Source organism: Physeter macrocephalus, chromosome 11 (genome assembly GCF_002837175.3).
Source record: "Physeter macrocephalus isolate SW-GA chromosome 11, ASM283717v5, whole genome shotgun sequence".
In the NCBI taxonomy this organism is placed as follows: domain Eukaryota; kingdom Metazoa; phylum Chordata; class Mammalia; order Artiodactyla; family Physeteridae; genus Physeter; species Physeter macrocephalus.
In genome coordinates this window covers 52,091,516-52,106,586 of record NC_041224.1, presented here as the reverse complement: position 1 = coordinate 52,106,586, position 15,071 = coordinate 52,091,516, and the positions used below count along the sequence as shown (strand labels likewise).

General features: G+C 37.5%; 1 protein-coding gene across 2 annotated transcripts in view; it reads left to right on the top strand.

Annotated features, from left to right (window-relative positions):
- Positions 1-5,654: 5,654 nt before the first annotated feature.
- The window catches only part of SLTM (SAFB like transcription modulator), a 44,454-nt gene continuing 35,037 nt past the window's right edge, over positions 5,655-15,071 (top strand). For both annotated transcript variants that reach the window (XM_024128718.3, XM_024128717.3), the window contains exons 1-2: positions 5,655-5,924; positions 6,886-6,973. In XM_024128718.3, coding sequence (XP_023984486.1) covers positions 5,763-5,924; positions 6,886-6,973 — 250 coding nt within the window. In that variant the 5' untranslated portion in view covers positions 5,655-5,762. The remainder of the gene's footprint in view (positions 5,925-6,885; positions 6,974-15,071) is intronic.

The following is a 15,071-nucleotide window of genomic DNA, read 5'->3' as shown; positions in this document are numbered from 1 at the left end:
GCACAGAAATCTCTTGCATTCCTATACACTAACGATGAAAAATCTGAAAGAGAAATTAAGGAAACACTCCCATTTACCACTGCAACAAAAAGAATAATAAAATACCTAGGAATAAACCTACCTAAGGAGACAAAAGACCTGTATGCAGAAAACTATAAGACACTGATGAAAGAAATTAAAGACGATACAAACAGATGGAGAGATATACCATGTTCTTGGATTGGAAGAATCAACATTGTGAAAATGACTATACTACCCAAAGCAATCTACAGATTCAATGCAATCTCTGTCAAACTACCAATGGTATTTTTCACCGAGCTAGAACAAAAAATTTAACGATTTGTATGGAAACACAAAAGATCCTGAACAGCCAAAGCAATCTTGAGAATGTAAAAAGGAGCTGGAGGAATCAGGCCCCTAGACTTCAGACTATATTACAAAGCTACAGTAATCAAGACAGTATGGTACTGGCACAAAAACAGAAATATAGATCAATGGAACAGGATAGAAAGCCCAGAGATGAACCCACGCACATATGGTCACCTTATCTTTGATAAATGAGGCAAGAATACACAATGGAGAAAAGACAGCCTCTCCAATACATGGTGCTGGGAAAACTGGACAGCTACATGTAAAGGAATGAAGTTAGAACACACCCTAACACTATACACAAAAATAAACTCAAAATGGATTAAAGACCTAAATGTAAGGCCAGACACTATAAAATTCTTAGGGGAAAACATAGGTAGAACACTCTATGACATAAGTCACAGCAAAATCCTTTTTGGTCCACCTCCTAGAGAAATGGAAATAAAAATAAACAAATGGGACCTAATGAAACTTAAAAGCTTTTGCACAGCAAGGAAACCATAAAGAAGACGAAAAGACAGCCCTCAGAATGGGAGAAAATATTTGCAAATGAAGCAACTGACAAAGGGCAGCTCATGTAGCTCAATATCAAAAAAACAAACAACCCAATCCAAATATGGGCAGGAGATCTAAACAGACATTTCTCCAAAGAAGATATACAGATGGCCAACAAACACATGAAAGGATGCTCAACATCACTAATCATTAGAGAAATGCAAATCAAAACTGCAATGAGGTATCATCTCACACCAGTCAGAATAGCCATCATCAAAAAATCTACAAACTGTAAATGCTGGAGAGGGTTTAGAGAAAAGGGAACCCTCTTGCACTGTTGGTGGGAATGTAAACTGATACAGCCACTATCGAGAACAGTTTGGTGTTTCCTTAAAAAACTAAAAATAGAACTACCATATGACTCAGCAATCCCACTACTGGGCATTATACCCTGAGAAAACCATAATTCGAAAGGAGTCATGTACCACAACGTTCACTGCAGCACTATTTACAATAGCTAGGACATGGAAGCAACCTAAGCGTCCATCGACAGATGAATGGATAAAGAAGATGTAGCACATATATACAATGGAATATTACTCAGCCATGAAAAGAAACGAAACTGAGTTATTTGTAGTGAGGTGGATGGACCTAGAGTCTGTCATACAGAGTGAAGTCAGAAAGAGAAAAACAAATACCGTATGCTTACACATATATATGGATATATGGAATGTAAAAAAAAAAGGTTCTAATGAACCTAGGGTGAGGACAGGAGTAAAGATGCAAACACAGAGAATGGACTTGAGGACGTGGGGAGGGGGAAGGGTAAGCTGGGACGAAGTGAGAGAGCAGCATTGACATATATACACTACCAAATGTAAAATAGCTAGCTAGTGGGAAGCAACTGCGTAGCACAGGGAGATCAGCTGAGTGCTTTGTGACCACCTACAGGGGTGGGATAGGGAGGGTGGGAGGGAGACGCAAGAGGGCGGGGATATGGGGATATATGTATACATATAGCTGATTCACTTTGTCATACAGCAGAAACTAAGACAACATTGTAAAGTAATTATACTCCAATACCAATAAAGATGTTAAAAAAAAAAGTTATCATACATTCACCACCTATTCAGCACCCTGGACCCCCATTGAACCCTGGCAACCCTGATCTTTTTAACGTCTGTATAATTCTGTCCTTTTCAGAATGTAATATAAATCAGATCATATAATATGAAACCTTATTCAGAGTGGCTTCTCTACTTAGCCATATGCATTTATGTCACTTCTGTGTCTTAGGCGGCTTGCAAGTTATTTTTTGTTATTATTAAATAGTATCTCATCATGTGGTTGTAGCACAGATTGGTTGCATACTTTCCTATTTTGAAAGTCATTTTGAACCTTTCTCGTTTTGGATGAACATGAATAAAGTTGATGTTAACATTTGAAAAAACAATAAAATAATGAGTGCAGAAGAACTCAGTAAATGGCAAGAGGCTTTATACATAAAATGTAAGTTATCAGTGGATATATGTATATGTATAACAGATTCACTTTGCTGTACACCTGAAACTAACACAACATTGCAAATCAACTATACTCCAATAAAAATTTTTTTTAAGTTGTCAATTTTCTAGCAGTGTTCTTGATGTAGAAATAAGTGCATCAAAACAGTTATACTCCAATAAAGATGTTAAAAAAAAATAAAAATAAAAAAAATAAAATAAAATACTGCAGCACAGCTGGAAAAAAAAAAAAGAAATAAGTGCATCACGTTTCTTCACCTAAATATATTTCACTAAGAGATGAAAAGGGGAAAAAAATAGTGTACTAAAAAATATTCATTTAAAGGTGGATTATTTAGATAATTTCAAAAAACAAGAATCATAGGTTAAATGACAAAATTAAATATCCTACACGTTAAAAGTGAAAAAATATATTGTGTCCATTTTATTTTTTCTCTATTACAAAAAATTAGATTTATGTGTGGGTTTTCCCCCAACTTAATTTGAATATCTTCAAACCTATAAAAAATTTAAACTGTATACAGTGAACAACCTTATGCCTTTCATCTAGATTTCCTAATTGTTAATTTTGCCTAATTTTGTCACATTTGTCTCCCCAATTATTAACATCTTGCCACATTATTTTATTTTAACTTATTGCCACATTTGTATGTTCTTTCTCTTTCTCATGCTGGGCTCTCTGTCTCTCCCATTTGAAAGTAAATTGCAGACAGAATGACACTTCACCTCTAAGAACCTCAGCAAATATCTCCTAAGAACTAGGACATTCTACATAACCATGATATAACACTCCAGATATTTAACATTGGTACCATAACACAATCTAATACAAAGCCACATTTCCCAATTGCCTCAAATTTCCCAATTGTCCATTTAAGCCGCTTTTTCATTCTTTGATCCAGGTTCCAAACAACAGTCACACATAAAGTTTAGTTATCATGTATCTGTATTGTAGAACTGCTCCACAACTTTACTTTCATGATATAGTTGGAACCTCCATAACTATGCATTCAACCATCCATGGATTCAACCAACTGTGGATCAAAAATATTCCCCCCAATTCCAGAAATTTTCAAAAAGCAAAACTTGAATTTGTCACGTACTGGTAACTGTTTATATAGCACTTGCATCGTGTTTACAATTATTTACACAGCATTTACATTGTATTTGGTATTATAAGTAATCTAGAGATTATTTTAAATATGCAGGAGGATGTACATAGGTAATATGCAAATGCTACACTGTTTTATATAAGGGACTTGAGCATCTGCAGATTTTGGTATCTGAGGGGCTCCTGGAACCAATCCTGCACTGATACCAAAGGACAGCTGCACTGCTTTGTTTAAGAGTCCAGAGCAGTTTTTTGTTGTTGTTGTTTTAGATATTACTTTTATTTATTTATTTGGTGGCACCGGGTCTTAGTTGCCCCTCACCAGTTCCTTATTTGTGGCATGTGACCTCTTAGTTGCAGCATGCATGTGGGATCTAGTTCCCTGGCCAGGGATGGAACCTGGGCCCCCTGCACTGGGAGCACGGAGTCTTAACCACTGCTGCAACACCAGGGAAGTCCCCAGAGCAGTTATTTTGTGCAACGTCCTACAATTAGATTTGTCTGATTGTTTTCTCATGATGAGATTTGGGTTAAACATTCTTGGCAATTTGGCAGGTGATGTATCCTCCGGTGCATCAGATCAGAAGGTACAGGTCTCCATTGTAAGATAACTCCATTATTAGATTTTTTTTAAAAACAAAAACTCATTCATTTTACATATAACATTAGCTTTGGGTTAATATAACCCCTCTTTACAAGTGTCCACAGAAGGTGGGAGCAGGGTGGAAAAGACACTGGCCTGAGAACTGAGGTTTAGTGCCAATTTTGTCAGTAATTAATTGTGGGGTCCCTAGGTAAAAATCTTAAAAATCTTCATCTATTAAAGAGAGAGAGAGAGAGAGAGAGAGAGAGAGAGAGAGGAATGAGCCAGAATATTTCTAAAGATCCTTTGAGTTCTAATATTCTATGTCTATGAATCAACTTGTAATAGAGGCAGAGGTGGGTTTGGGATCAGGAGACCAGATTTGAGCACCAGTTTGGCCACATACCAGCTATGTGAACACGGACAAGCCATTTAATCTCTCTAAGGCTTGCAGAGATCTACCTCAGAGAATGCAGAAAGATTAAGAGGTTATTGCATGTCAAAGTGCATTATAAACCATAAAAAAACTACCTAACTGGCGGGTATTATTTTATAATATCCAGTTTTTCTTTTTGCTCTAGTTAATGAGAAAAGCAACCTAAAGTGACACAGACCTCATCAACTTTAAAACCAGGAAATGCCAGTAAGAGTTGTGTGTCATACTCTATTCATGGAATTTATAGAATAGTTTTATTCCATAAATGCTTATGCTTTGATGATTAATAATAGTGCCTAAAATTACTCACTTGTACAGGCTAGTCCCGCCGAAGAGGATTGTCATTGTTCTTGTAATCCTAAACTTTGAGGGGGACAAAACAGTGAACACAGTGTATGAGAACGGTAACGAGTACTTACAAACTAAATTCCTTATTCAGTAATCAATTTTGTGTTGAGCCATCAGGACCCCCGAAGAGGATGGCAAACAGGCCAGTGCAGAAGGGAAGTTGTCCTGCTTTTTCAGTGAGATGGGCAGCCCTAGAATAGACTAATTCTCTTGAGCAAAGGCATGTTTTCCCGAGACAGCTAGTGGGACTTGTCACACAGGCCAGCCCTATTATATTCTTATAACCCTTTATACTCTTTATATTAACCGCCCCAGAGTTTCTTTCCGGCCTTCGAACGGAACTCGGGGAACCTAGTTAGTTCGTGCACAGTGGCCACATTTTTTCGATTATTCAGCAGAACCGATAAAGTATTTCCCTGGAAGAGGTTTAGGGCGCGCACACGCCCCTTGGTTTGTGTTGAGTGACGCGCGCACTATCTATGCCGAGAGTGCCCAGCTCACTGCGGTTGTTCAAGACTAGAGACACTTCCAGAAAATGGCTAACGAAGCGGTGGTGAACGGCGGCACAGCGGACGTTGGTGAGGTTGAACGCGCCTGACCTCCCAGTCCACGCAAGGGGGGGCGGGGGGGTCGCACCGCCCAGGTGGCAGAGGCCGGCTCCGCAGCGCGCGCAGGGCGCCATCCCCCGCCTCCCGCCAGTGCGCACGCGCGCCCCTCATCCGGGTGCTGGTTGAGGCTGCAGGTTGCGCCGGGGTGGCGGACAGGGGGCGGGGCTAGTGGCTCATTGTGCGCAGCGCTGTGCGGCGCCGGCGGCCGGCGAGGCCTGAGTTGAAGTTGGAGCTGCTGCCGCCGCCCTGCAGATTACTCGCTGCCTAGGCAGCGCGCTGTTCTTCTAAAATGGCTGCCGCTACCGGTGCTGTGGCAGCCTCGGCCGCCTCAGGTCAGGCGGAAGGTAAAAAGATCACCGATTTGCGGGTCATCGATCTCAAGTCCGAGCTGAAACGGCGGAACCTGGATATCACCGGAGTCAAGACTGTGCTTGTTTCCCGACTCAAGCAGGTGAGGCCTGGCTAGGTCCGGGAAGGCGAGCTTAGGCCGCGCCTCGGAGTCCCCACTTCCGCCGCAGCCCCCGGCCGCTCGCAGTCGCCGGGGCTTGCGGGGCGGCGAGATGGGGAGGCCCCGGGCGGCGCCCGCGCGCGCGGGAGGGCGAGGACCCTCTCGCGACGCCCCCGCCCCCGCGCGCCGGGCCGGGCCTGCGAGGGGCCCGCGAGCCGCCCGGGACCGGCCGCCGCAGCCGAGCACACCCCTGCCTCCCCTGGGACGTCCCTGCCAGGCTGCGGATGGCCGGCGCGGCCTCCCAAGGGCGATCGTGGAGACCCGGGAGGCGCTCGGTCCCCAGCCTTTTAGCGATGGTGAGCGCTTGCATTTCTTGGCCTCGTAGGGACTGGTTACTTTGGTGACTCCTGCGAAGTTACCGTTTAATTGTGTCCAACCGTTTCCTCCCCATATTGGGGGGTAATTGGTAGTGGGAGTTGATGGGTGGGTAAGAGAAAGGGTTTGTTTTCCGCAGGGTTTTCAGTTTTTGCATTAGCGCAATAATCTTCTTTTTCTTCCCTGATTATCTTTCTGGTTTGAGTGAGCGTTGGAATTGTAGTAGAGGAGAAATAAGTTTGTACTATAGAAATTAGGAAAGCTCCTTTTAGTTCTTTACTTTCGTAGCTAGCAACTTTTCTGCAATCGAGAATATTTAGACTTTTGTTCAGTATGATAATATGTGTTAGTTAATTTTCTTTACTGGGTAATATGTAAAACTCCATGCGATTTTGATACCTAATGATATTTCCTCCTGAAAGTTTCTCTCACTCGTGTAGTTTAATTGCTCCTTTGTGAAGTTGGTTTATGAAATTACTGGCAATTCTAATGTCTTGAGGCTTAAGGTTTGCTAATTTTTTTTTCATTTCGTTTTTTAAAATAAGTTTAGATAGACTGTGTAGCATATTAACTTCTCTTTCTAATGTAGGCTATTGAAGAGGAAGGAGGCGATCCAGATAATATTGAATTAACTGTTTCAACTGATACTCCAAACAAGAAACCAACCAAAGGCAAAGGTTGTTACGAGTTATAAACATATTTTAAAATATATTTTGGTTATATAACTTGCCTCTGCTCTTGTGCCACTTGCCCTGTTTATATAGTGCTACTCTTTGCTGTTTCCCTCTGGCACTCTGCCTTGTTGGGTCAAGGAAGAAAAGTTACTGTTGCCAGGCTTTGGGTGACTAGTAGCCCTTAAGATTTGGCTGAAGCTGACCTGAAAGTGAGACCAGTTCTTTCTTGCTTCTGAAAAAATTACAAAGTCAAGTTTCATAATATTTCTTCCTTCGTAGTGTGAAGACCTGAAGAATAAAATACGGTTTAATACATGTCTACCTTGCCCCACAATTGGCAGAGTATTGATGGAATTCCTACCAAATCTTTCACCTTGGCTCCTTGCTGTTTTCTCTAGTATATTAAAATTTTATAACCTTTGTGTTTAGTATTTTGTTTGACTTGGTTAACTTAATTTGCATTTATGCCATTAAACATTCTAATTTTCAGTGAAATTCAAAAAGACCTTACCAATCATACTAACAAGGTAGGGAAAAAAATCCATGACTAATTAGCTTAAAAATAAAAAGTTTTAAGTTATAGGGATATGTTAATGATTTCGATTTTATAACTATTAAAGTAGGCCAGAATATATTTCTAGGATATGGTGATTTAATGAATAGGTAAAGGTTGTTTTAAATTAACATTTTAACAATATAAATGGGACTTAGATATATTTAAAAGGTTCTGGTAAGTGAAATACTTACTTGAATAATTACGGATTTCTCCCTCGGTCCTATAAGGACAGTGTCAGAGGGTGGGCATGATGTGGGTATCTGGATCCTGGTACCTACATATAAGTTCCATGCAGCTGCAGCATTTTAAAAACCTAACACTCTTTACTGCTTTAAGTGATCCTAAATGCTACTCACTGCTGTAGACCATGTTGATTGAACTAGAGTAAAATAGTTGAATCGATTAACCTTGAAAAGAAGGAAATAGTCAAGTTTGATCTTAAGCAATCTGCATGAGTATTGGGACCAGGCACATCTTGATGCCATCTCACTGAGAGTTTTTGTAGGTTTGCAAGAGTGCCCTATTTGTGCCAAAGGAAATTGAAAAGGGCAAAGAAGCATTTTCTAGATGAGATGGGAATGGCAGAGGTAGAAATGGTGTTTAGAGGAGTAACAAAGTTATCTTGAAGATCTGTGGCTTTTAATGTGATTCTTAACTCAGTGTATCACTTTGAGAGATACATTTCCCTGTGTTAGAGAAGCTTGTGTTGAGAAGCCTCTGCTGACAAACCCAGAGGCAATTTCAAAATGAGGAAGCATAAAAAATTCAGAAATAAGTACATCAGGAATTAACCGTTTCTTATTGTGATTTCTTATAATGATTTTGATTCATGTCATTTATTTAGCATATTGTGGTAGTTTGATAGATGTTATGTATTAATCATAGTCCCAAATTACTTAAGCTGATTACTGATTTTAGCATGTAAAGTAAATCTCATTTGATTTATTCATTCTCACCTACTTTTAATTTCTCTGTGTATCCTTTTCTTTTTTAGTCATTAGGAACTTCACTCATCCTACCTTTAGCAATAAATTCAGCAATTACCATTTTAAGAAGTTTTTCAGTATACATATGTATATGTGTATGTATGTGTGTGTATATATATAAGTCTGTTAATTTTTTCCTCTTATATGGATTATAAGGATACTTGAAATTTAATATTTCCGTAACTCTGATGTTAAGGTATCTTGTAGTATTTAGTCAGGAGTCGTAACATTAATTGTCTGCAGCACACTACAACTGAGTACTTCATGAGACTCATTCTGGGACATGTGTGATAAATAGCTCTTGTCTCCTTGAGTTCCATTTATCATTGTTCTGAAAATCCTGTGAATGAGAAAGAACATAATGTAAATCCCAAACTAAGAACCTAGTTTGAATTAGTTTACAGTTAAGATGCTTATAAGTAAGATTATTTTAAATTTTAAATTAAGTTTAAAAATAATTTTTAGACATCAAACTTGAATAGGGAAACTTTTAAAAATATCAATAATTAACAGATTTTTAAAACTAAGGATTCAAGAAATTAAATAGTATTGTAATATGATGTTCTTTTTGTCACATCTTATTTCACTTAGCAGTATCTATCTTGAAAGTAATTGCATCTTGGTCATACTACTTTTCCTTCAATGGGTATACTTCCTTTTTATAAAATTGGAAAATTTACTAGACCATCTGTAAGGGTCTCTTAATTCTGAAATTTAATAATTATATGTAGCTAGGAGCCAGAAGAAAAATTCTTTTTTTAGCTAAAATAGATGTATAAGGAAGGAACAGGAAAACTCATAGGTCCTCAGTCAGTATGGATATCTTTAGCTGGGAATACTAGAAAAGGATAAGAATAAAGAAAGGGATTAGAGACAGTCATGTAGACAACAGCAAGACACCACATTTAATAGCTTGTTAGGCAAAATAAATAATTCTTATGATGATGTGGCTTACTGTAGCAATAAAATTAAATGATGTCAAATGATAAGGCAAGAGAAGCTTCATGGGTCTTGAAAAGTTACGTAGGTGAAATATTAAGCTCGTTCTCTTATAAGTGCAGTCACTTTCTCAAACAATTTTTTTGTATTAAAATGATTATGTTTTGACAGATTAGAGGAAAAGGAATCTGCATTCTTAAGTATATTGTAGAATATTTTTTTAAATGCTGTTATTACAAGCACAAACTCACAAACTTGTAACAAATGTTGATAACGTTATAGCGGGTCCTAATATTTATGGTTAACATATTTGTAAAATTTATTTGCATAGAGTTAGTGGGGTGAAATTTTAAGCTTAGATTGGTTCTCACTTCTGAGTCTTTTCACATTCTCTTTGCTATGAAATTTTTAATAAGTAACCTAGAAGAGCACTTCACCAGTGAGAGTTACTGTCATTATTTGGGTGTGTATTAAGAAAGCAGTTGAACAGGTAGAGCTAACTCCTCATTAGCTTCTTTTAGAGATTATAGGTGTAAACTTTCTTTTGGTTCACCTGTAAACAGCATATCACTCACTTAAAATGCTTGCAGGTTTAAAAAAGATTCAAACTGCTATATAAAATCTGTTTTGTTCCCACTATAGAAACAAGTATATTTTGGGGTTACAGGTTTATCCAAACATAATGCCTGATTATGTGTGGAAAGTACCACACTCAGTATAATTAATTACATGTTTACTGTGTAAAGCTTTCTAAAATTTGTATGCCGAATAAGAATATAGTAATCAACCACATAAAATGAATTTCATATAATTTAGTATCATAGTGCACTGTAATGCTTGCTTTTTTAAAAACTGTTGTGTGTTTGGATGTTAAGGAAACTTTAATCAGAACTGTGGCATTGAGAAGCATTTTGGGGACAAAATTGTCATAAATCTTTTTTGGGTACCCACTGGGCTAGAAGCTTTGTGGGGGTGAGGACATAGTCTTTTATTTACATTAGTCTCTGTAATGCCTAGCATATTGCTTGGCACATAACAGGTTTGTTGAATGAATACTGAGGGCCATATGATGACTTTCTTAACAACTGCTTTTAAAAATATTTCTTTTGGTGCTTATTTTAATTGCATATTTCTTTGTAGGCAGCAGTCTATCAGAGATTAATAGTCTTTACTATTTTCCAAACAGTTTTTCTTTTTAAGGTGCTTTTCTCAACAGCACTAGTGTCTTCTCCTTAAACACTGGTTGTGAAATGTACTTACTTGTAGAGTACGTGAATCATGGCACTCGCCTTTTATCCCTCACCAAGTTGTTGCTGTGTTGGAAAGCCTCATAACTTTTGCTGGAATATTGTCCAGCCTCAGAAGTTGTGTATGTCATTTTCATTTCACAAAATCAGGCCCTTTTACCTCAGCTATTAAAACCTGCATTTGACTTATGCAGTTATATATGGTGGATTATGTTTATTATCAAAGCACTTTTGTACTTTTTTCAGCTATTTTATTGTGTCAAATATGGTGTGTGTCAAGGATCCTGGTGGGGAGATAGATAAAATTTTCTGGTACTGTATGACAGTGTCTTTCTCCCATGTCATTCATCTCCTAGGCATTTTGAATTAAGGACAGAAGACTTCAGACTTTTTCTTCTCTTTCATGAACTCATGTAAAATAAAGTGAGAATTCCCGGGTTTCGGTACCTAAATAAATAAATAAATAAAATGAGAATTGTCCAGGAATTAGAGGAAAAAGCAGTCAATATTACCAGTTGGTGGCATCAGAAATGACTTTAATGAAGAGACTGAACAATGGCTTAGGGTTTAAGGCTGAAATTTGCTGATTTATTTAATCAACTATAAGTTGATTAAATTATAGTTAACTAATTATAGTTAACTATAATTTAACTAAATTATAGTTAAATTATAGTCACACATTACAATAAAAGGGCCTCGGTATGGTGCAATTCCGGGAGTTAACCATTCACACCATAAACTCCACAGCCCGAGTTAGCCTTATGTGGCAGTTCTGGTAACCTGGAATAGTAGTTTGTATTATGGCTTCACAGAATTGTTTTCCAGATTATAAAAGTGAAATGTTTTCATTTTAAAAATTAGATAATCCAGAAAAGTATAAAAAAAGTGATAATTGCCCATAATTCCACCACTCGGATTTTATCACAGATAACATGATCTAAGGTATATTATGTACATGTGCATGTACTCATAGGAGGTTTATGTTTAAGGATTTTTTTTTTTTTTTCACCTTGTCGAGAATTAATACCGGTTCATACCTACTCAAGGTGTTTTGTTGAAGGTAGGTAGAATTTAAATTTTTTCTAGTTTGGAGAATCTGAAAACGGTAACCTTTTATGTTCTTCTCACTCCAACTTCTTCAGTTATGCTCAGTGCTCTACATTAGAGTCATTTGCGTTTTTAAAAATACAGATACCAGGCTCCTGCCCCCCAGAGAGTTGGTTTTGGTTACTCTGTTGGGGGCCCAGGAATCAGTATTTTCTAAAAGTTCCCCAGGTGATTCTCATGCAGCTAGGGTTAAGAACCACTGGCTGCTCTAGATTACAGCTTAAAACTTAGCATCATTTTCATTCATCTCTTTCTGCCTGTTAGTTTGCAATTACTTCTCTGTTACAGTTTTCAGAAAACTTTCACATTGCTTTATTTGATGCTCACAATAATGCTGAGTTAAGCAGTGCTACTTTCTTTTTATCGATAGGATAGAAAAGTAATCTGTTAAGAACTCAGTTACATTCTTGCTGCCTTTTAAAATCTTGTGCAAACGCTCACAAGTGTGTGGATGTTCAGTTTGGTTGTCTTTAGATGACACAGTTAAGAGATTTTAAAAAATATACGTTTGGTGTTTTCCAGATTTATTTTATTATAATGAGTATGAATTATCTTTATGGTAGATTTTTAAAAAATAATAAAATGACCTATTGGATGACTGCTATGTTTAAGACAGTGTGCGAAGCCTTTTAGAAAACTGATTTCATTAGTGAAATACCATTTTAATAGAAGAGAGACTAAAACCCATATGCAAATGGTTAACACAAGGCATAGTACGTGATTATTTTAAGATTTCATACAGTTGAGGAGAGATTGTTGCTGGAAACATCAGTGTTGTTCAGTTTGGCCTGGTCTCTGAGTCTTCCCCCCTCTTATCCAACAGAAATTTTATGACTGAACATTTTCTACGTTTCATAGCTTCTGTAAATGTTTAGGGGAAAAGTTACTCAGCCACAAAATTTTTTTGGCAAAATTACTTTAAAATCTACTTGTTAAGTGGATTTTTCGTTTCATTTTGTTTCTGGAGGTATTTCTGAACTTAAAAAGGAAAATTACCAAACCTTGTAAGGACCAGTTTGCCTTTGAAGGAGGAAACCAAATTGCCATCCAGAATTCTTTATTGTTAATTCTGAAATACAAACATTCTGAAAATGAAGTGTTTTCTTAAGTTTGGTGGCAAAAGTGAGGCTACTTATAGTCTTGATTTATCCTAATTGATGTTAATATTCATATATTTCATTGCACAAATGTTTCCGTGATTGATTGAGAGAAACTGTTCCAGAAGCCACTGGGAGGTTTAAATTAACAAATGGTATATATACTATTGTACTCTCTTAAAATCTGACAGTTCTGAAACATGTCTGGCCCCAGTGGTTTCACTAAGGATTTGTGGACCCATACAAACAACGTTGCATGATTAAGGAGGTATTCTAGTGTCGTCTTCCTTTGGTGTATACATTTTTACTTTACCATTTTACTTTTGACCCTAAAATCATTGCAGTGAAATTTCAAAACAACTATATGTTACTACTATGATAGTTTGAGATGTGATAAGTAATTTTGCTTCCATTTTTTATTTTGCTATTCAGACTATCTTTACTACTCAATTTATTTTCTAGTTTTGTTCCTCAGAGCATTAAAGTTAGGCTTCCGACTACATTGCACTTTTAGTTAGCTTCCTCATCCTGGTGGTGCTACTTTGCTTTGGACCAGTTCCCATTTATGTGGTATATGCCAGATTCCCTGAAGGACAAAAGATTCATTTATTAGTTTGTTGTAGGAGCTTTCATAGCACAGGCTTAAATGGGATATGGGGTATAAACGATTACTGACTGTACAAAAATGTGCCTAAGCTGGTGGTGCTTGTTGAATTAAGTGGGATTTGATTTTTCTTTTAAGTTATTTCTTATCTGTGACATCATAAAAGTTAGGAATCTGTCGATGTACTTTGTAACATCATTAAAGTTGTAGTTTACAGTCCTTACTGACAGGATGGGGTTGCACACGATGCTAGTTTGACTGGCGTGTCACGTCTTACTTTTGTCCCATTGAGGGCTGATAGAAATTCTGAATAGAAACCCAGACCTTGTTTACTGCTAGCATCCAACCTAGAACCTACACCATTGTCGGTCCGGATATATATAATGCTTGAGTATCTACTTATTATATAGCATTGTACTAGGTTCTGGGCTGGATGAGGAACATCATAGCTTTTTAAGATGTGAATTATTTTTGTATGGTGGAGGGGTGATACTTTTCTTCATAAAGGAAGAAATTACAGTATAGTTTCTAATTCATGTGTAAACAAGTGCAGTGTTACAGGTCATGAGAGGAGTCAAAAACTAGTGTGTGAAATGTCAGTTTTCTTAAATATTATGTACCTATCAGATTATTAAAGTTTCATCACTGTATGTTTGAAAATCTCCTCCTTGTGGTTTTTATGTTTACAAGCTTATGACACTTTGTGTCCATGTGATACAGCTGTTAAAAACAATAAGGGATAGCAAACTTGGACCTTTTTGTGTACCTCTGCCTCTTGTTGCCTGTTTGTCATGGGGCAAGTTACGTAATCTCTGTGACTCTCACATTTTAAAATTTTATGGATGTGGCTGTGTAGTATGTGTTCATGCTAAAAGAGATAACATTTTTAACAACTGGCACATTGTAGCTACTTGAACATCAATGGTTTTGTGGTTTTTGAGGAGTGGGAATAGGCCTGGGATTAAACTGGAGCACTACCCTTACTAAGTTTGTAATCTGATTAACTTTTCAGCATTAGTTTCCTGTTTTGTAAAATGGGGCTAGTTAAGAGGATAAAATAAATGCATTAATACATATGAAGCATTTATCCTAGTGTCTGCACTGTGGAAGCTGCTTAAGCAGTGGTAGTGACTGCTGTTGTTGTTTTGGTTGATGTAGTGTAATTTGGTTTTCCTTTAAGTAAACTAAGGCAAGTGAAACTCACCATGGAGTGTGCATAGTATATGTAGCTTGTCATGCTGAGGGCTGCCATTTCCAAGATGGTATCTTTAAATTGAGTTAATTAACCACTGCTTGCTAGAATAATGTCTTTTAAGTAGGTCATAGTAACATGAAGTGGAAAGAATTTAAGACTGGAAATGAGAAGCCTTGGCTTCAGTTCTGACAATGCCATTTACTAGTTTTGGGCAAGCTGTGTAACCTTGGGTTCATTTTCTCTTTTGTAAAATTGTGATTACCGGCCCTATGTACCATGGGGTGCTAGGAAAAATCAGTTGACCTTTTTTTTTCAGTGCTTTGCAGGACTTCCCTGGTGGCGCAGTGGTTAAGAATCCGCCTGCCAATGC